This window comes from Melospiza melodia, chromosome 14 (genome assembly GCF_035770615.1).
Source record: "Melospiza melodia melodia isolate bMelMel2 chromosome 14, bMelMel2.pri, whole genome shotgun sequence".
NCBI lineage: Eukaryota > Metazoa > Chordata > Aves > Passeriformes > Passerellidae > Melospiza > Melospiza melodia.
In genome coordinates, this window is record NC_086207.1 from 17,428,683 (window position 1) to 17,455,536 (window position 26,854).

At 49.4% G+C, this 26,854-nt stretch overlaps 1 protein-coding gene across 5 annotated transcripts in view; it reads right to left on the minus strand.

The window, feature by feature from the left end:
- Window positions 1-446: 446 nt before the first annotated feature.
- UIMC1 (ubiquitin interaction motif containing 1) overlaps window positions 447-26,854 on the minus strand; it is a 39,485-nt gene continuing 13,077 nt past the window's right edge. For 3 of the 5 annotated variants that reach the window (XM_063168986.1, XM_063168987.1, XM_063168985.1), the window contains exons 4-13: window positions 22,285-22,409; window positions 20,806-21,963; window positions 17,238-17,302; window positions 14,659-14,747; window positions 13,672-13,748; window positions 10,293-10,461; window positions 4,821-4,899; window positions 3,185-3,305; window positions 1,379-1,442; window positions 447-938 (exon numbers count right to left, since the gene is read on the minus strand). In XM_063168986.1, the coding sequence (XP_063025056.1) occupies window positions 685-938; window positions 1,379-1,442; window positions 3,185-3,305; window positions 4,821-4,899; window positions 10,293-10,461; window positions 13,672-13,748; window positions 14,659-14,747; window positions 17,238-17,302; window positions 20,806-21,963; window positions 22,285-22,409 (2,201 nt within the window). In that variant the 3' untranslated portion in view covers window positions 447-684. Of the gene's footprint in view, window positions 939-1,378; window positions 1,443-3,183; window positions 3,306-4,812; window positions 4,900-10,292; window positions 10,462-13,671; window positions 13,749-14,658; window positions 14,748-17,237; window positions 17,303-20,805; window positions 21,964-22,284; window positions 22,410-26,854 lie in introns of those variants that run through there. The other 2 variants (XM_063168988.1, XM_063168990.1) reach the window with 2 other exon arrangements.

A 26,854-nucleotide genomic window follows, 5' to 3' on the forward strand; every position in this document is an offset into this window, starting at 1 on the left:
GGTTTAATGAGCTCCGCACCAGCTCGTGCCACTAATTAGCCATGGGTCGCCCTCCCCCGTTCCTCGTGAGGATGCTCTCGGGGAGCAGATCCCTCTAAGGCCCGGTGCGAGACAGGCAAAGCCCCGGGGAGCGACAGGGGACAGGGAAAGCACCAAGGACACGGGGACACCGCGGCCGTGGCTCCTCCGGTCCTTGCATCCGCTGACTGCGGCTGTCAGCTGGCACCAAGGTGCCCTCTGCCCCTCCCGGCTGGGAGCGTCAGTGCTGTGCTGCTGCACAGAGCACAGGACACTGCAGCCTCTGCCCCGAGGCCTCCCCACCAACCCCAGCTCCAGGAGAGGCCCCTGGCAGTGGGACTGGGGACCCACCGCCCGCTGCTTCTTCTCTCCTCCCTCCCGTGCCCTCCCATTCCCCAGAGAAAGCCAGCACAGCTCTGCCGTGGTGCTGCAGTTTCATAAAAACATACATAAATATATTTCCATTTCTGTAAGAGAGAGCAAAGCTGCACAGGCACCTATAAAACACACAGTCACTTCTCCACCCAGCGCTCCCAGCACAGGTCGTATAAAACATATAAAAGGGGCGCAGGAGACAAAGGCTGCAGGTGAAGCAGGGGTACAGTGCCAAGGAGACCCTCGCTGGGGCACAGGGAGCGGCTGGGGGTCCCTGCAGCATTGCCACCCTCAGAACTTGTGCCTTCTCCGGCGGCAGCCTCTGGGCCGGTGCTGGCTGCCTGCACGGAGAGCCGTGCATGGCTCCGAGTCCACCACGCCATCCATGGCTTCCAAGGAGATGCCGGGTTTGGCAGGGGAGCCATGGAAAGGGAGGTGCTGAAGGGAGATGGGGCTGTCTGCTGACGGCTCCCCATCGGCGGCTGAGAGTGTGGGAGAGGAGTGCTGGTCTCCTAATCCAGTGAGGGGAGTCCCCGCGTCAGCACCTGCAACAAAAGCGCACATCAGCCCTCCTGGGTGAACCACGGGTGCTGCCAAAGCACCTCTCCCCCCTCTTCTCCTCCTGTCCTTGGATCCATGGAGGGAAGCACTGGTGCACAGACAGGGACAGCAGAAGTCTCCCACATGCCCCAGGAAGCTGGACATGTCTTGGGGCAATGGTTCAGAGGACCCCCCTACTCCTGCAAGGGCTCTGGTGTGGGTCCAGTGGGCACACACCCAGTGGGTACTGGCAGGAATGTGTGCAGCCAGCTGGGGAATGCTGACAGCCAGCTAAGCCCACAGCCCCCTGCTCTGCTCAGAAAGAACAGACCCTTCCAAGGGGAATTTACTCTCCCAGAACAGCCCAGGCTGAGCCAGGACCAAAAGGGGAGAGCTGGGAAAAGCAGCAACAACCCAGCCAGGCTGGAATAGAAAGTTTTTCCACCTTCAAATTTGCTCTCCGAGAGCTCCAGCATCCTGAGGAGTCCTCTCTCCTGCCTTCCAGTGTCCTGCCAAGGAGAGGAGAACAACCATCACAGCACTGCCACGAGGGACCCCTTAGCCAGGATGGTTCCCCCAGCCCGCAGGGTCAGGCTGGGCACAAGAGGGACTGCTGCCACCCAAGGGAAGGGCACTGCTCTGTGCCCAGCCCAACCAGTGCTCAAGCAGAGGCAGCAGAGAGCAGTAATCAAGCAGAACCTGGTGAAGAGGGAGGCCAGGGTACAGGATGCCACCCCCAAGCCCAGCCAGCAAGCACAGGGCTGTGATAAAAGGGGGCATCAGGGGCTCTGACACCGCTGGAACACATCCCCCAGCACTGCATGTCCAAGGGCAGACTCAGCCCACTCTGTCCACAGGTATTGGTGCTTGGTGCTGGAGGGAAGTGTGTTCCTTCAGGGCACAGCCAGACAGGGAACACACCTTGTGCCCTCTCTCTGCCCCTAGGAAGATGCAGCCATGCTGGTCACACATGCTAGGGGAAGATCACTTGGCCTGACTGCTTTGAGCCTCACTGGCCCAGCAGAATCCCCTCTCCTGGCTGCTCCCTGCCCCCAGAACTGCTCTGGAAGGCACTGGCATACCAGCTGTGGTGTTGGAGTTGCAAATCCCCCCAAAATGGGCCACTGCAGGAAGCTGCAAGCCTAACTGTGCCATTAGGAAGCTTTGCAATGGCCCAGCCAACATCCAGGCTTCCCCAGTGAGCTGCCACTGCAGTAAAAGACAAAGCCAGAGGTAACAGAGCCTTGCTGAACCTTCCCAAAGAGCCCCCTGGCTTCAGCATCTTTCCCCCATCCCCTGTGCCTGCTTGCAGAACCCACACACACCAGCCAGCTGTGGGGCACAGGGACAGAATCAGAGCCCCCACAGAGCTGGTCACATGCAGGAGCAGCCATGCCCTGCAGTACTCTGAACCACACAGTGCTTGGCTGTATCCCAGCCAAAATCATCAACCAGAAATCTCATCATTTGCATCTGAATCCCCAAAGGGCTGAGGTCTGTGATGGATTTAAGGGATTATACAAAACTAAGACATCATGTTGCATCTTCATGCCGTGAATCACATTTCTGAGCGCAGGCAAAGCCGCAGCACGAGGCTTTTTCCTGCAGGAGCCAGCAGGAAGGCCTGGAAGGACCCTCTGTGCTCCCCTGGGACTGCCACGAGCAGGAAAAAGCACGGTGGGGGCTAACACCTGGCAAGTGACTGCGAGGCAGCTGCCACCCACGCTCCTGCCTCCCACCTCCTCTTCTCTAGTGAGGCACATTCCCCACACCCAGCACACCTCCACTCCAGCACACGCACTCCCCCACAGCTCCCCTGGGACATTGCTGCTGCTCGCTCCCAGCACTGAGCATTTCCCCTGCTCCAAAGCCTTCCCCAAGGGAATGGGCCTGTGCATATCCAGAGAGGTTTGTCATGCTGACGCTGGCCTCCCCTCCATCGACATTCAGCAGAAGAAGGCTGCAGGACGGAGGCTGTGCTGGCTGGCAGCAGGACAGCCCTGGCTGCCTGCCCACTGGAGAGGCTGCTGGCAGCTCTGCTGGATTAGCTCACCCCTGGGACCGCTCCGTGCTCCCACAGACCGTCGTGGGAAGGAGGGCAATGAGTTCTCAGTCCACAGCAGCCCACAGGGACAGGCAATCCTGCACCAGGTCAGCTCATCCCTGCCAGCCAGGCAAGCAGCTCCTGCTGCCAGCCCGGCCCCACAGGCAGCACAAAGCAAAGGGGATGGTGTGCAGGGGCGCCCCTCACCTTGGCTCTTCGCAGCCTCCTGGTTCCCTGAGCTTGCCTAGCAGCCTGAAGGCAGCTGTCCACGTGCCTCTGATACTGCAGCAGTGGCACCAGTGACTTACAGAGGTAGCACTTCTCACACCTGCCAGGCAGCAAAGGACAGAGCACTGCATTAGGATTCACCCTGCACCGGGCTCCCAGACACCAGCAGTGACTCCTCTCCCCCAGGCCATGCTGTGGAGAAGACGTGTCACCAAATCCAGTCTCACCCAGTGGGGTCAGGCCAGCACCAATCTCAAGGACTGAGTGATTATCAGTTCTCCCTGCCTGCTCCTCTGTGTCCTGCTGCTGCAGCAGCGGGACAGTAATCAAATCTGCTCATCTAACTATCTCAAACACCACTGATTTTTCCCCAGACATAAAGCACCCTGTCAAAATCTACAGAAATGAAGTGCAAGGGCTTTGCAAAGGGGAGTTAAATTCTGCCTGAAAAGCAAACCAAGTGTGTTAAATCAGAGAGACATTTTACCAGGGCTGGATGAACTTGTCTGACTAGTAAATCAAGCCTTTCTCTGCACTGTCTCCATTTTACATCGTGCCATGCAGGGAGAGGAATTGCAGAGCACATGCTCCTGCTGGGGGGTTGGCTCAGCTTGTTTCTCAAACCCCCTCGTTTGGGTGGAAGATGCTCAGGCTCACGCAGGACAACTGAGTGTTCTTGGGAAGAAGATTATTCTGGGCGAAAGGAGATGAAGGTCAGGCATAGATTTACACAGCTACACTCACTTCCACACCAGCTCTCAGCAGGGACTGAACCCTGCAGAAGAGGACACTGGCTGTTCAGGAGGGAAGCTGCATTCAGGAATGGACTATCTCCAGGAAGAGACAAAGCCCCCAGGGACCGGCCCCAGCAACATTGTGTTCAGTTTGATAGTGGTACTCTCTGAGTGAAACACCCCAGGCTCTAAAATGCATATGGAGAGCCCCCATCGAGCAAAACTCTGCAGCACTTTTTCCCGTATTTTCTTTCCAGTCAGTGCTGATTACCCAGATAATGTGTCTAAACAGAAGCTGTCCTCTCTATAATTAGCCTAATTCCATTAGTGATGTTGCCATCCACTGTTTGTAACAGCAAAATTGCTTCCATAGCAGGGATTTTACTGTCAGATCCTCTCTTATGATGCTTTGTGTGGGTGGCAGGAGGAGGGGCTGCATGGAGAGAGATTAAACAAAGCCACTGCTATTCTGAAAGTCTAATTTAATTAAGAATATCACTACAGGTGCCATGTTGACATCCTCCATGTCCTGGCCTCTTCTTTTGCAGGGGTTACCAAGCTCAAACCTCCCATCAGAAACTGGCTGAGTTAGCACCATTTTAGCTACAGCTCCCCCCCAGAAGCCATGTGCCCCTGACCCGTCATGGATTGGGCTGAAAGGAAATCAGTGCAAAAATAAACAATCTGAGAACAGCAAATTCCTCTTGCTTCTGTTTAAATATAGCCAGCACTGCAACAAGAGGCAATGAGGAAAAGCAATTTCTTAGGGAAACACTGTTATAAGGCCAACGGCCAGCATATGTACAGGAATAAAGACATCCATAGCCAAGCTAGTACAGAAGCACAGAGATAATCTTGGAGGAGCAGGCATACCTACTTACTTGTCAATGTCTGAGGATGGTGGGCTGCTTTTACCACTGGCAGCTTTATTTCTTGCCTCTCTCTGACGCCGGGTGAGCACTGGAGAAAAACAGAAAGGGTTAACAAAAAGGGTTACTACCATTCACCCCAAATCATCCCTACATCATGCTAAAATGCACCAAGTTTCTATCACTTCCACTCAAAGCTGCAGCAGAAGTGATGGCAGAGGTGAAGAAGCAGTGGACTGGGACAAGCAGGGTTTTCTTTCCTACAGAAGAGGTTGCTGGACAAGTGTCCTTTTTTCCTGGGGGGATACTGAAAAATTTACCTTTCCCAGACTGGAGAGCCAGCTGACCACTTCACACCTAATTTGCCAGAAACAGCTGGATTGGCAGTCTGTAGTTTACAGGAATTTCAGAGCTGCTGACAGCAGTGTGATAGCCTGAGAGCAGCGTTACCCAGCTGCTCTGGCAGCACAGCCCAGCTCCCTGCCAAGCCAGGCTCCCGTGCCTGCTGCAGGATGGGACAGTGCCAGCTGTGGGCTCAGGGGAATGCAGAGCCGAGGCAAGGGCTCTGCAGAGGCACCAGACCTTTGATGGAGAGCCTGGCTGGGAAGGGACACAGCTCACACTGGAAAGGGAAGTTACAACATTAGCCCACACTCATTGCTTTCCCACTGCCCACGTGAACTGTGGCGCTGTTGTCACAGACAGCCCTGGCAGTCCCTTGGATGAAGATCTCCAGCAGGAGCAGTGCTGCTCTCCAGAAGCTCCAACACATGAGCAGCCAGTGAGATCCCAGCTGAGCAGCTGATGACGGGCCCAACCATTTCTGCTCCCCCAGCAAGCCCCAGCAGCCTTTCCCCCCTGGCTCTGCAGGCATCTGCAGGGAGCACGTTGGAGTGTTGTCCCTTTCAGTTGAATTCCTCTCAGCATATTCCTGTTGACATACCACCAGCAAAGATCCTCAGGGAACATTTCAGATAGCTTAGCTTGCTTCACCAGGGACGTTCAAGACTCCAGCTCCAAAACAGATGTCACAGCGAGCGCTCTCAGGCATGCTGGCTAAGGGGACAATGCAGGGAGCTGTTTTACGGCTTGGTGATGCTGCTTCCCATACTCATGAGGACAAAAGTCTGACTCCAAGGTATAGACACAACAAACCTGTTATTGTTAGCACATCATCTGTGATAAAGAAAGCGAAGCACAAAATTCTGTGCGGAACAAAGAGAATTCTCCCGAGTTTTAGCAAAACTCCATTTCTAGAATGTTGGGCAACCCCAATATCTATCCACAATGCAGCAGAGCCTTTCTTTCAGCAGCAATCACTGATCTGCAGCTACAACCAGCAATGTGCTGTGAAGTGCTCAGAGCTGGTGGGGCTGATGGGAGACAACCATGCTGAAGAAACGAGCTCAAGGCTTCCTGGGATGTGGGTATTGTCTCCTAGGCGATGAGTGATACCAACAGCTCATCGCTCACAGGAACTAAAGCAAACGCCTCTCTTCAATATAGCCTGGCCCAGATTTGAAGTGGCAGCCTGACTAGGATGACTGGTAACAATGGCCACCCCCCAGGCCATCCAGCCTCCCAAGAAGCCAACCAACACGTGTGTTTGACAGCGTGGTGAGAACTGCTCTCCAAATCAGCGTGTGCTCGTTAATATTCTTTAACGAGCCTTGTGCACCAGCTCAGGTGTTAATCACTTCTATTTTCTTCCAAAAGCAGTGAACACATCTGGCATAATGGGCCCATTAGAGATGTCTGGGACTAGCTCTGCAGCTGCCCAGGAGGAGACCCTCAGCTGCAATGCTGAAAGAAGCATCAGAGGAAAGAGAACAGGGCCAGCTGGTGGAACAACCCCTGCCCCCAAGAAGGGGGTTCAGAACACAGGAAAAGACTTGCCACAAGCAAAATCTCCACCACAGAGCAGTGCTGACCTGCTTGTGTGACAGGAGCCTTGTAACCCTCCCAAATGCAATGCTCTTTGCTGGGTCAGACATACTCCATGGCCCAAGAACAACCTTTTCCCTCACTCGGCAATAATTCTGGTTGACAAGTCATTCTTGGCCTGTTTGGCTCCAGCATTCACTCTGGGGAAGAGCAGCAAACCCTGCCCAGTATGGCCCTGCTATCAGCACACTCAGCCTGGGCACCTCCTGGGGCTGCCAGCTCTGGCTGGCATGTGGAGCAGTGAGGCCAGAGCCACTGAGCTCCTCACCTCCCTGCTCAGCCCACCTGCAGTCTGATCCACCAGCTCCCTGTGCTCTCTGTGCCACCTCCCTGCAGGATCCATCAGTGTCTGGCTCATGGCATCTTCTCCCCTCTCAGAAGCCACACAGTTTTCCTCTGCACCCATTTCATTACTCTTTCTGCTGTATCAGTGCCACTTCTACTGATATGAAGAGCTTTTTAACAGCACCAGTGCTGCTGCTGAAGACTGACAGCTGCATCAAGACTGCATTTGAGCCTTTGGGAGGAAGGGATATACCAAATCCTCATTTCCTGGGCTCACTTGGGAACTGAGAATGCTGGATGGATGTAGATGAAGGGTGAGAGGCATTGAGTATGTCACAAAGCCCAGGAGTATTTGCTGTACTCAGCTGCAGCCAAGACTCCCTTCCAGACTGAGACCAGCAGATCCCTGCACTGGCAGCAGCACTGGGAGATGGATGTGGTGACTCCAGCAGAGCCCTCTCACACAAGTGAGCCCCTTCAGTTGAGTGCATGAAGAAAGAGGGAGCTGGCACAGAAATTCCACAGCTCCACTCGTTCACTTGGAATTAACACCAGTCACTGAGCTGGAAACCCAGGGCCTCAGCCCTCCCCAGCCTGGTACAGTGGCTAACACAACATCAGGCTCTTCTTTTTATTTACTCAGATCACAGGAAAGTGGAAATTCATGATAAGATTTTCATGCTGCCCAGGTACGTGGCAGTCTGGGCATCCAGCCAGGTTGACCATGTACGTAGGGGAAGCAACTGTAGCTCATCTTGCCCAGCTGCTCATTTGAAAACTTGCCCTTAGATATCAGCCAGACTGACTGGCCTCCTGAGACCTAAGACTGAGAGACTTTGGTGCATGATTATAAGAAGGAAGAAGAGAAGTAAAACCAGCAAGACCCCATCCTTTTGTAGTATTAAAATGAAAACCACTGACAGCTATAGTTTGCAGGGCTGCAATTCCAGAGACATCAGGAGTAAGGCTAATTAATAAATCTGAAGACAGACTAAGAACCCCTGATCCAGTGCACCAAAGGAAAACTGAAGCCATTTTTTTCTTAACAGATCAGGGCATGGCTTAGAGGGCAGAACTCTGACTTCCTCTCACACAAGGCTGCTGCTGGGCTCCCGAGGAAGCCAGCAGCCAGCCAAGAGCACACAGGGCTGCAGCACTAGAGAACAGCTTCTGGACCCACACAGGAGCTGGCATTTGATTCAGAAGACAATTCTCTCACATCTTTTTTCTCCCCATGCATTAGCTTTACCTGTGGATGTTGTGCTAGTGGTGGATGCCAAGGCAACAGCCCTGGAAACAGAGTCCTTTTGTACCTGCACAGCTGTGCCAGGCTACTGTCTGGCCTCTGCTCAGAGCTGAACATCATCTCTGCCTATTCAACCCAAATCCCACAGACTAGCCCAGCAGCTGAGAGCCCTCTGGGTGCATCTGCCTTCCAACAGCTGTTGGAAACTGGCCTGAGGTGCCCCACGAGCCAGAGCCCCACAGGCAGGCAGGATTCTGCCCAAGCCTGGGAAGCCCATGGTACTCCAAAGAGCCTGGGTGCAAACAACACAGGTGGCTTAGACTGTTATGGCTAATAGAGCCTGGTCTCTACAGGGAAAATACTAGAATAACTGGCAATAGAAAACTCAAATTACTGTGATTTTTGTCCCAGACCCATTGCTCTGCTTACAGCCATTATTACAGAGCAAAATTCCTTTTATTCCAGGCTGGTTTCCTTACAGGAGGATTGTTCTGAACAAGCCAGAACAGCAGAGTAGCAATTCCAAAATAATAACCCTTACAAACATCCCCAAGGAGACCAGCCTGGAAGCAGAATGGAGAGGCCAGCCTTCAACTCTGTCCTGCTGAAAGCCAATGCCAAAGAAAAGAACAAATTCCCTTGCACTGCCAAAGACTTCAAAGCCTTTTCCTGATCACAGTCGGGATTCCCCAGGATCAATGGATACACTCTCAGTCCAGCCACACCAGGGACCAGAATACCACAAGGCCAAAGACATTCCTGCTAAAAGGCACACTAGAAATTCTGCTCCATTTTTTAACACAAATAAGACCTTTATCAGTCTCGAGGATGGGAGAGGAACTGTGATAATTTGTGATTTGCCTGAGCCAAATGCTTTGCATCAGTAGCTGGGCTGTGCCTGCAGAGACAACCTTCCACCAAAATTAAGCACCAGCCAGCATCAGCCTTTACTCTGGCTCCAGTTATCTTGACAGGACCCATGTCACATTCCCAAAGATTTAGTATAGCAGGAACCTTTTATTTTTAAACTACATCAACTCTGCATTAAGATTACATGGTGAAACTTCCTCCTGCTAGAGGAATGCAGAAGTTACAGTTCTTGTACTAGCTATGATTTGCTCAAACATCATAGATTTAGGCTGCATTTAACAAGCCAGTATGTAACTGAAAATTATATATTCACAGCCTGAAAAGTTAATCTTATTACAAGCTACTACTTTGATATTACCTGACATTGTGCTAACACAGATTTTACATTTCAAGCAGCAGCTAAAACATAACTTACTGAATATGTTGATAACCAACCAGTGTATTTGTTCACTTAAGCTCTACAAAGGTTGGCTATGGAAAACTGATATGAAAAAGAATAAAAAGAGGATTACTATGGGCATTCTGACAGTGCTTCTATGCCTCATTCTTCACATGAAGGAGAAAAATCCACACCCCTAGACTGATAGTTATCATTTTGCAATTTTAGTGAAACAAGAGGGAAACTTTTCTGCAGTCTCTGCCACCCAAACAGGCCCTTTTTGCACATACAAATGTCAGACTCCATGCAGAGCACAGGCCATTCTTGCAGTAGTACAGGACATTTTCCCCTCTCAACAGCCCTGAAGGACGACTGCCCACATGGCTCAAGCCTTCCATTTTCTACCACTGCCACATTCTCTGCAGGTCCTCAACAAAGCACACAATAGACAAATCTTACAAGTACTGCTTGAAGCATCCAGGACTAGATCCTGGGGTAATAATATTCATGAGCTGATAATGTGGTGAATTATTGTGTGAAGTCAATCAGAAATGCCATCTCTGTGCAGGAGATGCTGGAAATACCAGAGCCTCCAACAGCACTCCTGGGCAGCATGGAGATGGAACAAGGCAGAGTGAACAAACCTCCCAACACTCCAAATATCCTGAGAGAGACAAGCCTGCAGCACCTGCCTGCCAAGTACCAACAGGGAAGGGGGTGAGCACGAGGAGCAAAGCCGTGGAAGCAGCACGTGGCAGACCTGGAGCGTCGTGGGCAGGCTGCGGTCGCGCCGCGCCGTCGCAGTACATGGCGTGCACCTCGATCTCCTCAGCTGGGAAGCTGTGGTCACACAGAGGGCACGACACAGGGCCACCAGCTGCAGGACTGCACTCAGACATAGCCCTGCCAGCGTCTTCATCCCCACCAACCTAAGGAAGAAGAAGAAAAATTAGCCAGACAGAGGAGTTTATTTTACTTTGCTTAGCTGCAGAGCTCCATGCTGTCTGGTAGCCGCTCACCTTCACACAGACTCAGATTTTCTTGATAACTTTTACTCTTCCTTCATCACCTAGTGCTCAGAAATAACACCACTGGCTAAATGAACTACACTGCACTAATAACTAATTTTTCTTGCAAAGGCAACATGTCCTTCTGAATCATGGTGAAACTCCCTGCACAGCCATGCACACCGTTTAAGGCAAACATCACCTGCACTAAAGTGGAAAAACGGCAAAGCTTCCATTAATCAGGAAATCTCAGAAGCGAAACTGATGGAAAATTCATGGGGCAAAGCAAGAGTTCAACACCTGACTTGTGCTCATCAGTTTCTGGACATGATCCATGCTACACAGGCAGCATTGTCTGGGAACACAGCTTCCCCCAGGATGAAAGGAGGCTGCTGTGGTGTTAGGAACCCTGGAGAGATCACTTGAAGCTCCTCCTTTATAGAGGAGGTGACTGGAGCAGTCATGAGAGGGGACACCGATCAAGGAGAGAGGGAATACCATTAAAAATCCGTGTCACACAGAATTACTAGCAGAGGCTTTTCGCCAGGGCAGAATGTCACAGCTCGTGTACGTTCTCAGGGTGCCACTACCACTTATGGACACTCTCTTTTTGCATTGGTCACACAGCTGCAAAGGTGCTCCACTACAACCCACAGAGACCCAGCCTGCTCCCTATGCCACTGACATTCCCAAATGCAGCAGACTGCAGCCATCTCACTCAGAACTGCATCTCTGCCTAGTCAGGCTTGCTGTAAGATTTTACCACATTTAAGGAAAAAACCTTCCCCTCCCCACGATGATTAAGAAAAGCTATTTAAATATTAACCACGTAGAGAAACCTATAGAAAAATAACATGGGAGAGGTTTCTGTCCTTAGAGCTAAGCAGTGACATGTGGACAGTGTGCAGCAAAACTGCTGTCTGCTTCCCTCCAACAGTATCATTTCAGGGAAGCAGTAATTGGGGTCAGCCAAGATGCTCCGTGCCACTGGAGCGCTCTGCTGTATTACTCGCTTTATTACTTCCTTTCCCAAATGAGGATCTGATCCTGATTTTTATGCCCTAAAGGGAAGGAGGGTGCTTTGTTGACTCAGGAGCTAAGACAAAAATTGCAGGACTGGGACTCAAACTGAGATTCTGACTCTCAAAATGCATTTCTCCCCAATACCAGTGAAAGGCTACAACGGCGAGCCCCAGGAACATCCCTCATTCCCAGGGAGGCTCTCTGCCCTGAATTTCTGCAGAGGAGTTGCCACAAGAGTTCCTCCAGCCAAACACAGGCTGCTGAAGTACATCACTTACAGCATTAACACTCGTACCCCTCTCTCACATCTCAGTGTCATTACATCTTGCGAAGTCCTCACTGTGGGGCATCACACTCAAGAGCCATAAAACACAAGACGTGTCAAATATGAATGATCAGATCAAACCTGTGCTACACAGACAACACACATAAAAATATGATGGGAAAAGCAGCAGGCACTGCTCCTTCTAGCTGCCTTTTTTAAAGCAATCTTAGGAGATCACCAATTCTGCACACCCTGCCCGCCTACATTCAGCGGTAAATTACTAATTTTAAATGGAAATGCAACATTCTGTAACAAAAGACTGCTTGTACAAAACCTTGCTGTAACAGTCTGGAAAACCTCAACCGCAGAACCAATCAACCCTGTCAGAGCCAGAGACAGTTGCCTCTGCTTTTTAGCAGAGGAAATTGCCTACAAGACATAGTACTTGCAGCCAAGAGCCAGCCAAGAGCAATGCTAGAGGCTGAGCTCAACAAGACTCCTGTGTCCTGGCTCAGCATCTGCTAGGAAGAAGTCAGTCCCAGTGCTCTCTGCTTGGCTCCTGCAAACCACTGATGCCATGGTAGCTGTTTCTGCTGTTTCCTGGAGGGCTGCAGGCTCTGGTCTGGGACCTGCTGCCAGCCATAATGATGTTAAACAATCCCTAGGAACCTGCTCCCCACCCCACCCAGGCCGAGGTGTGAGACACAGGGCACCCTCTGCAATGCACAAAGGGACAGGGCAGTGTCCTGGCCACAGCCAAATGGGTCACAAATGTGCTTTGGTGGCCAGCTCAGGACTGCCTCTCTCCTTGCTGCAGTCCCTAATTGACTGAGCAGTGCTTGGAGATACCTGCAGAATGAAAGGCACACGAGAGCAGAAGATGGTTTATTAAGAGGCCTCTGAGAATGAGACATTGGAACTGCAGACGTGCTGTACAAGCTGCAAACTCCCAGAATGAGCTTTCCACAAATGAATCCTCTTGTCAAGAGCTGTATGATTCTGTATTCATGTACCCTGCACCAGAGGAGTACTTGGCAACCCCTTTGATATCGCTCTCTAAATTAATAGACAAAGGGAGTTTTATCAGAAGCAGGAACTGAAGTCAGATGTTGGTACAGTGACAGCTGCAAAGCAATTGCTGTGCAGGTGTGACAACATGGGGAAAGGGGCTGCACACAGCAACATCTGCAGCAAGAGGTAAGAGGATGGCCCTGCCACTGACTTGCTATTAACTATTACTGCACAAAACTCAAGATTTCCAGACTCGGGACACTCTACTTGGCCTGAAAACTACCACCAGCCCTCAACACTTCAAGCACATCTTTACACCAGTCTGATCTCTGGGTGAAGCTCTCCTCTTAGCCTCTTGGATATAGTCTGTGGAGAGCAAACTGGGGTTCAGAGCACTGTAACATGAAAAAGCAGGTGACAGCACAAGTGACTGAGGTTTACTTGGACTCCCCTCAGAGCTCCTGGGGTCCCTGTGCATTGCTGAGCATCACAGCTTGTGCCCCTGAGCATGGGCAAGCACAGCACTGCCGCCCACGCTGATGGCATCCTCCAGCTCAGCAGCACTGGGATATAAAAGAACAGGCTGGAATTGATAACAGCTCTCCAGCTATAGGACTGAAAGGCTTCAGAAGCAGCTGCATGCAGTCCCCAGCCAAAAGGGACTGGAGATATGAAGCAGTAGAGAAAAGCAAAGAGGGAACTGATTGTGAGGATCCAAACAGCAGAAGTCCAAGCTTCCAGCTACCCAAAGGGAAATGCCAGCAGAGCTCAGCTGAACCAAGGTCTAAAAGGTAGGATTGGAAACAGAACTCTTCAATTTTAAGCTCTTTTACCTGCATTGGTGCACCTCTGCTGTCTGAACAGAACTCTTCTCTCTCCTCAATAGCTTCCAGTGGGCTTGGCTGTGTCTCTGCAGAAAAACAGCTCCATGAGCAAAGGTTTGCAGCCCCCAACTATCTCTCCACTTGTTGATGTAGCTTAGTCCTTAACACTTTTTTAGAGTTTTCACAGTTTCAAGACATTCTTTAGACTTGCCACAAATGTTATCAGACAAAGTGCAACAACACAGCCAGATGAGGGGTTAAAGTCACAGCATGGTAGTGTGAGGATAAAGGCACTGCAGCTGTGCAGCTTCATGGGGAGTGAGATTAGACACAGGGAATGTGTGTGGGACACTTGCTGGGATGGAGACAAAGCAAGAATAGAGCTGCTTTCACATCAAGACAAGCACAGCTCCCATTCCATGCTCTGTCTCGCAGTCACACCTTCTTCAGACCTCCACATCTTTGTTAGCAACAAAATATGCCTCCAAGCACCACCATGATCTATCCTGCTACAGCTGCTTGTGAACAGGAGCAGCCTCTTCATTATTTTTCTCCCTTAAAACCCTGGACCAGAAAATCTCAGACACGGTAGGAGAGACGAAGGAAGAAAAACTCCTTAGTCCCAAACATGCTTAATTAATATAAACAAAAATTATTTCAGCTCTCATGCTTTCCACATTATCTTCACACTGAAAAATCTGAAAATTTGATTGCATTGCAGAGACACCTTGTTTTGAGTGATCCCTCCATGCCCAACGCACATCCAGGTGTCTCTTGAGCAAGTCTCCAGCAATCCCTGTCACAGAACTGCCTTAGAGGAAATGGGTCCAAAACTAGGAGCTCAAACTAAATTACCTGAATAATTTTAGCCTTGAAAAATGGAGAGGGGAAAGAAATCTCATTTTGTTGAAATAACTTGAAAATTCTCTTTTCTCTGAATTTCCTAAGCGTGTAACTTTCGGTACAAAATTCATAACGATCTCAAGTGCCTCTTACCTGGGCAAACAGAGATCTCTTCTTCAGCTGAGTTTTCTGTGGCAGTATCTGGGTTCCTTTTACTGCCAAGTGGGGTCATTGTGGAGATGCTGCTCAAAACATAAATATAACATGAGTCTCCAACCCAGTAGGAGTGAGGGCCACACCTGCCATTCTCACACAGTTCAGAACAGCAGAGGATGCCATAATTTCCAAGTGGTCAATATCTGACAGCCAGAAATGACCAGGATAGCAGCAAAATATGGGTCTAAAATGCCATCCTAAGCAAAAATCCAAAAGGGAACATTTTTTTCTTCTAGAAAGGCAGAAAGGGTCATTATCTCTCCTCAAGGGACTAAAAATACCTGCTCACAATTGTGGGACTCTCTGTGAGAGAAGTGCAGGTACCAGCACTGTGCCTCTTTCTGGCTGGGGAAGGAAATCCTCACAGCGGAAAGACAGACCTGCTTTATCCCACATTATCCTCTCCCTCCTCACACTGCTCATTTTCTCCCTTATCCCTGTGCTGCCAGCAGCAGCATGGATGTGACACAAGGCATTTTCCTGCTGCAAAGCCCTTACAGCATTAGTGTGGTGGTTCCTCGGAGCAGCACCCAGCACTGCTCCTGTCATTTTGACCTTCGGATTCCTCCTTTTTTATTTTTTTTCTCCCACCTCACTGCACAATCCTTTTTTTTTTCCTCCCACCTCACTGCACAGTGTCTTTCTGACACAGCCAGGCATTGCTGAGTAAGTCTGGCACCCATGCTGACACACTCTGCGCCTTGCGTGGCTCTCTGATTAGTCTGATCAAGTATGCAAGAACACACTTTAAAAACATGAATCCCCGCACTGACAAACACAAGATTTATTAAGCTCAACCACAGGCCTTAGAGAAGAGAGAACAGCCACTGCTGATTTATGATAAATAACAAAATTCTGATAGGAAATCACAAGTGGCTTTTCTCTCTAAATAAAGCATCTCAAAGCATTTGTTATGAATCCAGGCTGAGCGTGTTTTACTCTGTGTCTAACATCAGGGCTCTCTTCAAAAGAACTCACACAAAACAACTTGCTATGACATTTATAAAATGGGCTAATCAATTTGAAGTCAAACCACATTTCTTGCTACACCAACTATCTCCTGGTAACAAAGCCTATAATCATTTATTAAAACCCCAATCTTCCATGCTCTGTACAAAGCGTGGAACAAGCGGGGAGAGCAGCCCACAGAAAGCAAAGCAATTTCTTCACAGGACTGGCACTTCCTGAACTGCTCCACTCCCTCCAGACAGCTCAGAGCCATGTTTTCCTATTAAGAGCTGCTGAGGCCAGCCAGTTGGGGTGCCTGAGCCATACCCAAGAGAGGCCTGCGCTGGCAAATTACCAGGAGCCAGATGGCAACACTTAATGTGCACAAAACTGCAAAGACTGCAGCCATTTCTTGCCTTGCTGATGTTCCAGCTGCTCGAGGAGGGGCCAACACATCCAGGTGCATCCCACCCCAAAGCAGGCAGCCAGGAGCTCCCGGGCAGCTTGGGCAGTGTCCCAGGCTAACCCCACCAGCTCCACCAAAGAAAAGACGTTCCTGTCCCTTCCTATCCTGCCCACCCTGGGCTCTCTGGCCCCAAGCAGGCGGGAGGCCAGCGCTGCAGAGCACACACCTCGCTGCCTTCCACGCAAGCTCAGAGCTCAGCTGGCACAGGCTCATCAGCCTCAGCCCGAGCAGCAGCTGCAGGTTCCTCCTGCTCCCCAAGGCAGGTTTTAAGCTTGTTAGAAAGGTGCAAGCAAGAGGGATTTTCATAGTCTGCATATTGATATTAACTGCTCAGGCCAAATGCTGTTAGATCAGAGGAAACCTGGCAGTTTTGTTCCAAAGCAGGTTTAAATTATAAAACCCAACAAATTAAAAACATGACATTATCTGGCCTTTCTTGTAACTTGCTCCCTGAATCCTCTCCCATTTGTCCTTCTTCTCCATACCCTTTGATGCAGAATTGCATCCCACAGGAAGGAGAGGGGGGAAAAAAGGAAAAGAGGAGTAGGCTTAAATCTGAAGAAAAGCATGTTGACTTGCCCCACACCTGTCATCTGCTGAAGTGGCTTTTCTGGAGCACTGCACTCTATCTTTGGCTGATAGGCAGTGCCGTCTGGCTTCCTCCTCCCTGCTTTCCTCTTCAGCAGCAAGGCAAGAACATAAAAATACACACAGAAATCCAGTAAACCCTTCCCCATGCTGCCTTCCCCGACAGACAAGCGATGGCACGGCTGTAACTCACCTCCAGCTCTCCATGGCCTTATTGCACCACGTCACAGGAGCTTCAGAGGGCAAGGAGCAACTCCTTCAACTTGTACAATAATGCACCTTGCACATCTTATCAAGTAACAACAGCAAATGATCCCTTCTCCTCAGCTGTGCCCCTCCTCTCCCTTGCTGCTCCAAAGGCATCTATTTCCAGGGATACTTAACAGCAGGGACTGCAGCCAGCCTTTCCATCAAGCTGTGGGAGGACTGCACCCCAAAACACTCCAGGGAGAGTGGAAGAGCCCATATCACAAGAGAGAACCTGTGAGCCCCACACTCTGATCACCCTACTCACCTCTGCGCAATTTGCATGGGTTCCCCATCTTCGGGCACATCCTCTGCAGGCAGTACCTGGGAGGGCTGGAAAGGGAAATTCAGGTGTTACATGAAACAATGTGCACAGCTGACTGGGGTCTGCTGGGTCACTGGGCTCTGTCCACGACACTGCAGCCAGTCTGCTCCATATTTTTATCTGAAAATGGCTCAGTATCCATCCGGAACGAGTCAGCTTTTTCTCTCCATCCCTGCTTTTGGCAAGGTGCTCCCTGCAATAAAGCCTGGCAGTACTTTTTGTTACCTTGCTGCCTAGACATGTTCCTGGACAGCCCATGCCCATCCACTCCTCCCAACATTGCCCATCATCTTCCATGCTCTCTGCCTGTTCTCAGCATCCATCTCAATGTGTTTGTAAGCAGCAATCATAGCTTTTCTCCACCTCTACCTGTGCTGAGCTTGAAACATCCCAAAGTTTTTAGTGTCCCCTACATTCCCCCAGGTACCCTAGCAGCCCTCACCTACTCCACTTCAAAATTTATTTTCCTAAGCCAGAATGACCTGATCAACTGGTACAGCTGATGCCTGACCATGAGAAGCACTTTTCTGAAATTTCCTAGAGATAAAATCTGTTGCATTTTTCTTGCCTGGGAAATCAGCTGTCCCATCTAAGGAGGGGAATAGATTAACCTGCACAATCTACTGCTGGAAAATCTGTGTGCATTTTATCCAGTTTTTCATTTAGCTCTACGACTCCACTTATTCTTTCCTTTAAAATTTGTTCAAAAGCCTCATGCACTGCTGAGGTCAGGCTAACATGCCAGTCATTACCCAGATCCCTTTCTTCTTCTGCAGTGTACACGCTACACTTGCCATCCTCTAATCAGGTGGAATTACAACGGTTTATTAGCAGTCCTTGCAGTCAGGCCTACAATTTCTCATGCTAGGTCTCAAAGAAACCCAAGGAGTTTTCCTCCCCCTTCCTTGAGTCTATCAAATGCTGTGAGCTTGATTTCCACCAAAGGTTTCAACTTCGATCAGCTCCACCCCTGGAGATGCTTCCCCAGCAAGTTTCAAATCAAGGCCTCTCCTGTCAAATTTCCCTAACATGACTCCAACCCCCAAATATCCCATTTTATCTACACTTTCTTTACTTCTTTACAGCCTAGCTCATCATTAACATAAAATACCACACCTCCTCTTTTATTTTTATTTGTCTTTGTCCCATATTGTGCATTTCTTAAAAACGCCTCTGCCCTGGTCATGAACACTCATCCATGTTTCTGTTTTTCCTTGTACATCTGTTATAAAATATGGCACTAATTCAGGTCACCAGACTCTAAATCTCCAGAATTGGATCTTTTCCCTCTGAATCTTTTAAACACCGAGAGTTCCCTAACCTTATATGAAAGGCTCTGAAAAAAAATTGATTCTATTAGCACTGAAGTTTGTTAGTGCGGGTTCACAGGCTGTGAGATCTCCTGACAACCAGGATTTGCTCTGTGCAAACAACCCCTGGCTGTGGGAGGCAGTGGCAGGAGTTGACTGCTGCCAGGGTGGAAGGTCTGTGCCCATTGCAGGTGAAGGTTTCAGGGCAGGAGTAGAGGCAGCCTCCCTCAAGCACATCATTTGCACCTTCATTTCACACATGGCATGAGGCCATGTCCTTTTTCAAGGACGGTTTTGAGTCCTCAAGGATGGCTTCTACACACAGCACAGCCCAGTATCTCCCACCAGCCCCACCAGCAGAGCAGCCCTGGTGGCACTGGGGGAGCCCCAGGGCAGCACAGGCAGCAAAGGGTCTCCAAGAGACGCAGCAAGGTGGAGACATGACAGCTCTGGGCCCCTCCTTTGTCACTGCCAGTGGAATTGTATTTGATAGAGGGAAAAAAAAAATGGAGACAAGGCACAAGCAAACATCAAACATATTGATTTTGCAAGTAAATCACCTGCTCTGGCCTCAGTGTGTGACTGCACAGAGAGGCGAGAGAAAGGAGCTGCCTCTCATGCTGGGTGTGATAAAGCAGATGAAAAGGCATTTAGAAAATATTTTCTCTCGTGTAAATAAAAGACTGGCAAATTTTAGGCTATGGTTGAAATTGTAAAATCTGCTCCCCCTCCTTTATTTTTGCACCTTGAAAATATCAGAAAGGCTACATCTCTGGGCTATGGCTCTGAGACAGCTCCCATGGTCAAGAGGAATAGGTTACAAGTTACCACTCAGCACCACTAAAACCTCTTTTCTCCCCAAGAATTAATTAGGTATTAGCATTAAACAGATAATATTTTAAAAAATACCACACAATTTTCAGTACTGATTAAAAGTTCATGCCCTTCCCAGCTGCTGTAGCTTCCCAAGGGCTTTAGAGTACACATCCAAAGACCTCTAGTCACCCCAATCTTCCAGCATAATGACACCTTCATTTCCAGAGGAAAAGCTACAGAAAAAAAGGGCAGTTTGCTTTAAGAACCTCTCAGGTCTTTTGTATCTATCCTGAGGAAATGAAAAAGGGCACAAGTCAGTTCCTTTCCTCTGCAGATCACCTCTAAGGCTTGTTTAAATCTCCATCTGCTAAACCCGAGCCAAAGCACTGTCATGAAAAGTCACATTTCAGCACAGGCTGCTCTGCTCTTTTTCTGCAACCAGAAAATGCAGACATGACGTTTTTCCTAAGTGTTCAATATTACAAGACAGAATATAAATATCACAAAACAAGTTAAGTATCTTTCTAACACCAGGGTAAATGATCAAATACACTTGAAAACAGGAACAACAGAGCCAAGGCTTCAGTCATAGAGAAGATAAAGTTATACAATGATCCGGGAGTGAAGTCATTATGAAAAATGAGGGTTGGAAAAGGCTGACACAAACCTAAAATACAGCAGTAATAAATACTTCATCTGACTAGCAATCTGTTTAAACTTAGCAGTGACAGAAAGCTGCCTTCCGCTCCAGCAGGAGAGCCCTGACAGAGACAGAGGCTGACACCTAGTGTCTAACACACCCGAGCCTGGTGTCCAACACCAGCACAAGGACAGGGAGCACCACCGTGCTGACAGATCACCAGGGCAGGCAGAAGATGCCTGTGACCACACAGAGCCTCTCCCAGCCACGAGGGAGAAGAGCACTTCCAAAGTGAAGCACTTATGGATGCAGATAAGCATGGAGGAGCAAACAAGAAAGGCCGTGCTGCAAGGACAAACCCACATCTGTCTGCAAAGGGAAACCAAGAGCTCCCCACACAGCCACAGGTTTATAAACCAGAGCTGGTGGTGGTCAGCATCACCTCTGTGTCCTCTGCCTTGGCACACTGCCAGGCTGCACCTTTCAAAGAAGGATCAGCTGGATGTGTTGCTTTCTGCAGCATTAATGATGACTGCCACGCTGCTCAATGGCCCCTGTCTTGTGAGAGCTGGGTGTCAGCCTGTACACTTCTCTCCTTTCCACACAACCTGTGTGGCTGGGGAAGGAAGTCCCTAAATTTAAGAGGGGCATTAAATAGCAGTGCCTGCTTTGCAGAAGGGACTGAACCATAAAAAGGACAGAAGGGCATGGCTGCTCAACCTCTGCTCAGTGACAAAGCTCTTACCTGGCAGTAGCTGGTGGTCGGTTCATCATCAGAAGTGGAGTTCTTCTCGTCTTCCATGCTGTGCCCTGGACTCTCTGCCTCCCTCCTCTTTGAAGGGTGGAGCCAGGTGATGTTTTCAGACTCTTGTCCTTCTGTGTCTCCATCTTCTGTACCATCAGCAACCCCATTCTCCCTGCCTATCTCTTCTCCTTTCCCAAGCTCGTTTTGGCTCAAGGAAGGACTGGGCACAACCGGGTTACCAAACTCCTTCTTATGCAACAGCTGCCTCTGAGCCTGCTTCAGGCTCTTCTGGTAAACCTCCAGCTGACACAAGATGACTTTGGTGTACTGGTTGGGGTCCACCCCTTTGGGGCAGAAGGGGATGCCCCAGTAATAGTGCACTGTGTTTCTTGCCTCCTCCTGTTTGTGCTTTTCCTCCACAGTCAGCATGGAAAGGTCTGGGGTACTGCCAGACCCCTCACTCTGCTCTGCTTGCTCTGTGGAAACACAGACCTTGGCAGTGTGCCCAGGCTGTGAGCTGTGTTTGGTACCTGCTCCTCCACCACTCCTCCTGGGGCTGTCACACTGTCCTGTGGTCCTACTCTTCCAGAGTGGAGTGGCTGAGCTCCCAGCACCGGCTTCTCCTGCAGAATGGCCAGTGCAGGGCAGGAGCTGCTCTTTTGGTTCGTGGCCTGCTGCTTCAGAAGAGCTGGATGGGCTGCTGAACAGTCTCCGAGGTGTGAGTCGCCAGGAGCCTCCTGAAGCCACCTTGCCAAAGGTGGGACTCAAAGACATGAAGTCCCCTCCCAGAGTGCTGGGTAACATGTTACTGGAATCACTTTCTGCTGGTGAGGAAGACTTTTCACTTGACCTTGTCACAGGCTGGCCCTTCCCCGGAGACACGATTATGCTGGATACTAGTGAGCTTTCAACGATTTCCTGGCTCAACCTCCTCAACACTACCAAGGGGCTCCGGGCGACATCCATCTGTCCATTCCCATCAGCTCTGGAGCTCTGTGAGTGGGAGCTGCAGTCAGAGGGAGGGGTGTCAGGGCAGAATGCCAGGTCTCCCAGGAGCTCAGAGCCTTCTCTCTCAGCAGGCTGGCTTGGGCCCTGTGAATCCAGTGCTTCCACTGACAGATGAGGAGATGCAGTCGATGAGTCTGAGGGCTGACAGCTCTGAAAAACAAAAGGTTCACTCTCCTACAGATGTGTTCCCTATCAGCACAGCACAACCAAGGGCTGCCCCAGCACACTGGACTGCAGATTCCTCTATCCCAAATCAGAACTCGGTACCCCAAAACAGGGACAGCTGGGGTTAGACTTCATGCTCCTCTCACGAGGAACAGTATAAAGCAACTCTGCAGCTGCCATCATTCCAGTTTGTGCTGGGAATATCTATGTCCCCCAGTAAAACTTTCTTTTGCAGCATGGTAAAGCAAGCAGAGACAGCAATGTTGCTAAGAACCCTGGTGAGCCTCTTCACAGAAGTGCACTTACACTAAGGCTCTCAGCAATGGCCTTCCTCAAGAGCTCCTCCTCTTCCTCTTCCTGACAGTTCACTTGTCTAGCCTCTTGCTCACTCATTTTCAGGGCCAGTGCAAATTGTTCCTCTTCAGTCATCTCTACAGCAGAAGAAACAGGATAATGTCAAGTCACAGCTGCAGGTGTATGTAAACACTCAGTGAACATCCAGCATGTAGGGAGAAATGGGTGAGAGCCCCACCTTCCCAGGAGGAATGCAGAGAAAATCATCTAAACCTCAGCTGTCCTGGAAAGGTGTCAACAAAACTGGAGCAGGCAACACTAAATGAGAAAGGTAACTCAGGTCAGGAACTTCACCTCAGGTTTCTACAGCAATCTAAGCTCCCATTCCCTGAGTATATTAACTGCAACATGACATTTTATTTGCCATCAAACAACACACACTGCAGCTGCAGAATGCATGTTCAAGGAGAGAGGAAAAGGACAGATTTCTGAAGTGTGCTCATTTTTGTATTGGCTAGGCTCAGCAGCAAAGCAGGATAAACAACACATCTTTAAGAGACTTTTTTACTAACTGAGCAGCACACCTCATTGTCTTCTGACACAGATACCTGCAATACCACAGGAGACCTATCAAGAGAAAAAGAGCTACATGTTTTTCACCCCGAGCCTCAGGTGGAAAGCTCTGTGGAGGATAATGTTACTTGCTTGGTGGTATTATAGAGGATATTTCACATGCATACAACCCCCTTCTGCTCACATCACCACTCTACTGCATCACTAAGTCAGTCATGCATGGGAAACAGGTTTCCTACAGTTGTAACTGCTATTTCAGCAGAAAATTTATTCCTGAAATATTCCTCACTCCAATCAAACCAAAAGTCTAGACTAGCTATGTAGAAACAAAGCAGTTAGTTACTTTGGAAAACACTTATTTACTGAGATTCAATCCAACACTTTCACTCTGTTTAAAATATACAATGCCTGCAGAATGGAGTGCAGCTTGAAAAACAACTCAACAGCACTCTCAGGAGCTGAAAAAATACATCTTCTCACTTGAAACAAATTGACAGATTTCCTTCAGAACCCGCTCCCTCCTCCAGGCAGAATCCTGCACGCGCCATCTCATGCATGAACCAAAGGCTCGCGCTCTCCGACGGCTACAACATCTTTAAGACATGCCATTTGAACAGGGAGGCTGCCCAGGCACACAACATGCCCTCACTGCAGCCAGCTCCAGAGACAGGCATTTCCCTGGATAAAACCGCATTCACAAGTTGCAGGCTCCCATTTTCCATTTTCCATCCCATGCTCTCCCCACCACAGCAGTGCAGCCGCGCTCTGGCCGTGCTGCAGCCTGTCCATGACAGCACTGCTGCAAGCAGGAGCATCCACAGAGCACAGCTCTGCCCTTCCCCCAGCTCCTGGGTGGTGGCAGCCTCCTGCTCCCCCACCCAAGCAGGGTCTGAAGCGTTTTTGGACTGATTACCTTCAGATTCCTTTATGTGTCCTACTACAACAGCACATAGCTTCAGGTTGTTGGTTTGGGGTGGGGTGGGGTGGGGGGGGTAATTTATTTGAAAATTAGGAAAGGGGTTGAAGGGAAAGCTGACTGCAGCGCTTTCAGGGCTCGTGGGGATCTTTTGTCCTTGGACAAAGTCACTCAATGATGTTACAGCCAGGAGGGACCAGGGCAAAAAAAAAAAAAACAACAACCATTCTTTAATGGAAAGCACAATCCAGCGTATGGAGAAAGCTCCCAGCCCCAAGAACAGCAGCATTAAACAGCATATCACAGAGTAAATTAGGTTGGAAAACACCACTGAGATTGAGTCCAACCTTTGACCAATCACCACCGTGTCATCCAGACCATAGCACTTAGTGCTACCTACCGTCTTTTTTATTCCCATAACACCAAACACCTTCTGAGCATTCAGAAAGTGTGTGCTGATTTGTTTTCCTACCTAAACCATGGCAGCAACCAGGCTAGAACCTGTAAACTCAGACATGTGCAGGAAAACTAGTGCACATGATCAGCACCCTGCAACACACGACTTTCCACGTGCTTCAACAGGGGCCTGAACATTTGCCAGTTCAGGCTATCAACATCCATGAAGCTTAATAAAAAGAAACATTTTTTGGCGAGTTACTGCTGTACATTTTGTTTTCTTCTCCCTCCCTGGCACAGCAATTTCCCCTCTGGGGACAGGGAATGTGCCAGACAAATGCTGCCTCTGGCAAAGAAACCAGTGACAAACAAGATGCACTTAGTGCACCGTTCCAGTTGAGTAGGTGCTCTGGAGATGGGGAAAACTCGAGTTTAAAATCCACCTGGCATTACTGTGGGGAGAGCAAAGAGCAGCTCTGCTCGTGCCTTCCAGCAGACCTGACCTGCTTTAAGTGAAGCTGACAGTATTTCATGCTCCAGGACTGATCACTTCTCAGCACCGTGTGTTTTATTAAACTTGATGCTGATTGCAGCCGTCATAATTTATGATGATTAGAAACCCAGAGTGCTGCGTTAGCCCCCGACCACTGTGTGCAAACAGAGCTGGGGAGAGAGCTCAGAGCGTGTGGTGGGGGCTCCACAGATCCCAGGAGAAACGAGCCCTCTCCATCTGGAGCGATGCTCAGCTCACACTCATCACTCGCCTGCCTTGCAGGAGCCCATTCCCGGGGGAAGCACCGGCACTGGGAATCTCACACTCCAAAATCCTCTCGTGTCACAGGTCCATCCCAACGCGGCAGGAAATCCCAGCGCCCCTCTGGGGACTGGGGCATCCAGGAGACCCGCAGTTGGCAAGGAGGGGTCAGAGAGAAACTGTTTTTAAGATACTGCAGCCCTAAACAAATTAAACCGTTTCAAGCCTTTTTAAATGCTAATACGGCAATTTGCAAAGCGATTTATGTTCCATTTTGACATTTGCAAAGTGAATTAGATGCAAAACCCCACTAGTTGTAGTTATAACACTTACTAATAAGAGATTTACTCAAAAATAACAGAAATGCGGGATCTCAGTATTTTTACATATCCAAAGCGCAATTACAGTAAAAACATTCAAATGTGCTTTAAAGCACTGACTTCCTCTGGAAATAGAGAGAGACTTCTTTAGGTTTTGTATTTCCATTTATCCTGTCAGGATGAAACGTCACAGATATATTTTAGTTATGGCTCTAGGTTAAAATGAATAAAACCACAACAAAGCAAAAAAGGGAGGATACGCTTTATAACGAGTGCCTGCCAATATCCGAAATTTTCCAGTTTTGAGGAGAAAGAACTTGCTCTACCCAGAAGCACCCAATCTTTACAAAAGACCAATTTGCCTCGCAATTCAAAGAATTTATTTAAAGACACTGGGAAAAATAATTACTACTTCAAGTCTTAATTTGCCTAAAAGCAAACACCAAAAGTCTAATTATAGCTTCCCACAAATGAGAACAGCCCCACCATCACACGTGCTTAAATAAGCCCCTGCTCGCTGACTGTGTGGTGCCAAGCACCCCCAAACTCAGACAAGCACACCAAGCAACAAAAAAAGACAGCTTGTGCCCCAGGAAAAGAAAAACTATTATTAATAATTTCAACATCTAGAAACACAGCAAAACTCCTCTGTTACACAACGTCTGGAGAGCCGGCCCTGTCTCCTGTGGATTTTCTGAAGCACACTGAACACCTTTTGCACAGCACCAGCTCCTGAAACCCTACATGCTCAATGATGCAACGAGGACATCCAACTTCAGCAGATCCCTGCTCTTAGCACCATATGCTTGGTCACATTTTAGTGGCATCTCCAAGGGGGGTTTCAGCTTTAATTTGGTGCTCTGTTTCCTTTGGGAGAAAAAGAAGAATGAGAAAAAGAACTCTTTTCCCATCTCTGACTTTGCTATCTTACTTGCTCAACACTGACATGCACAGTGGGTTGCAGCTCCTACAAAGAGCTGGGCTGTTCTGTGCTATGGCCTTAGGCCTCTATTAAAAACAATTTAATTCACACAAGCCCTGTGAGGACTGACAAGCCCAACTGCCGCTGCTTGCGGAGCACTGGCGTGCTCCATTTTGTTCAGTGATTGCTTTGGGTTTTGCAGGAGGCAACATCCTTCCCATTCTAAAAAAGTCCTGAATTTTATGTGCTGGATGGACCACTGCCTCACAGAGCACAGGAACATGAGTGGGGACCCTCTGGGGCCTGGCTGCTGTAATATGTGGGGCAGTACAGGGAGCAGAGGTATGGTGGCCATGCTCAGTGGGCCCTTCTGCCTGTACATCAGAATATGAGCAGGAACATCCCAGTCTTTAGCATCTGTTCACAGATTTATTGTTCATGAATGCATTTAATCCCTTATTAAAGCTGTTGATGCTGACCTCTCCATAACCTCCTGTGACACAAACTTCCAGGAGTTCACCCCATGCTGTGTGAAGCATGAGTGTCCTTCACCCATTTTAAACCCATCTATTTTTTGCTGTTTCCACTGATACACCCCAGGAGCTGGTAAACAACAGCTCTGTGCTCAGCTGAGGCGTTGCCTTCCCAATGGGAACTTTGATCCTACCATTCTCTCCTAACAAAGCAGCCCCAATCTTCCC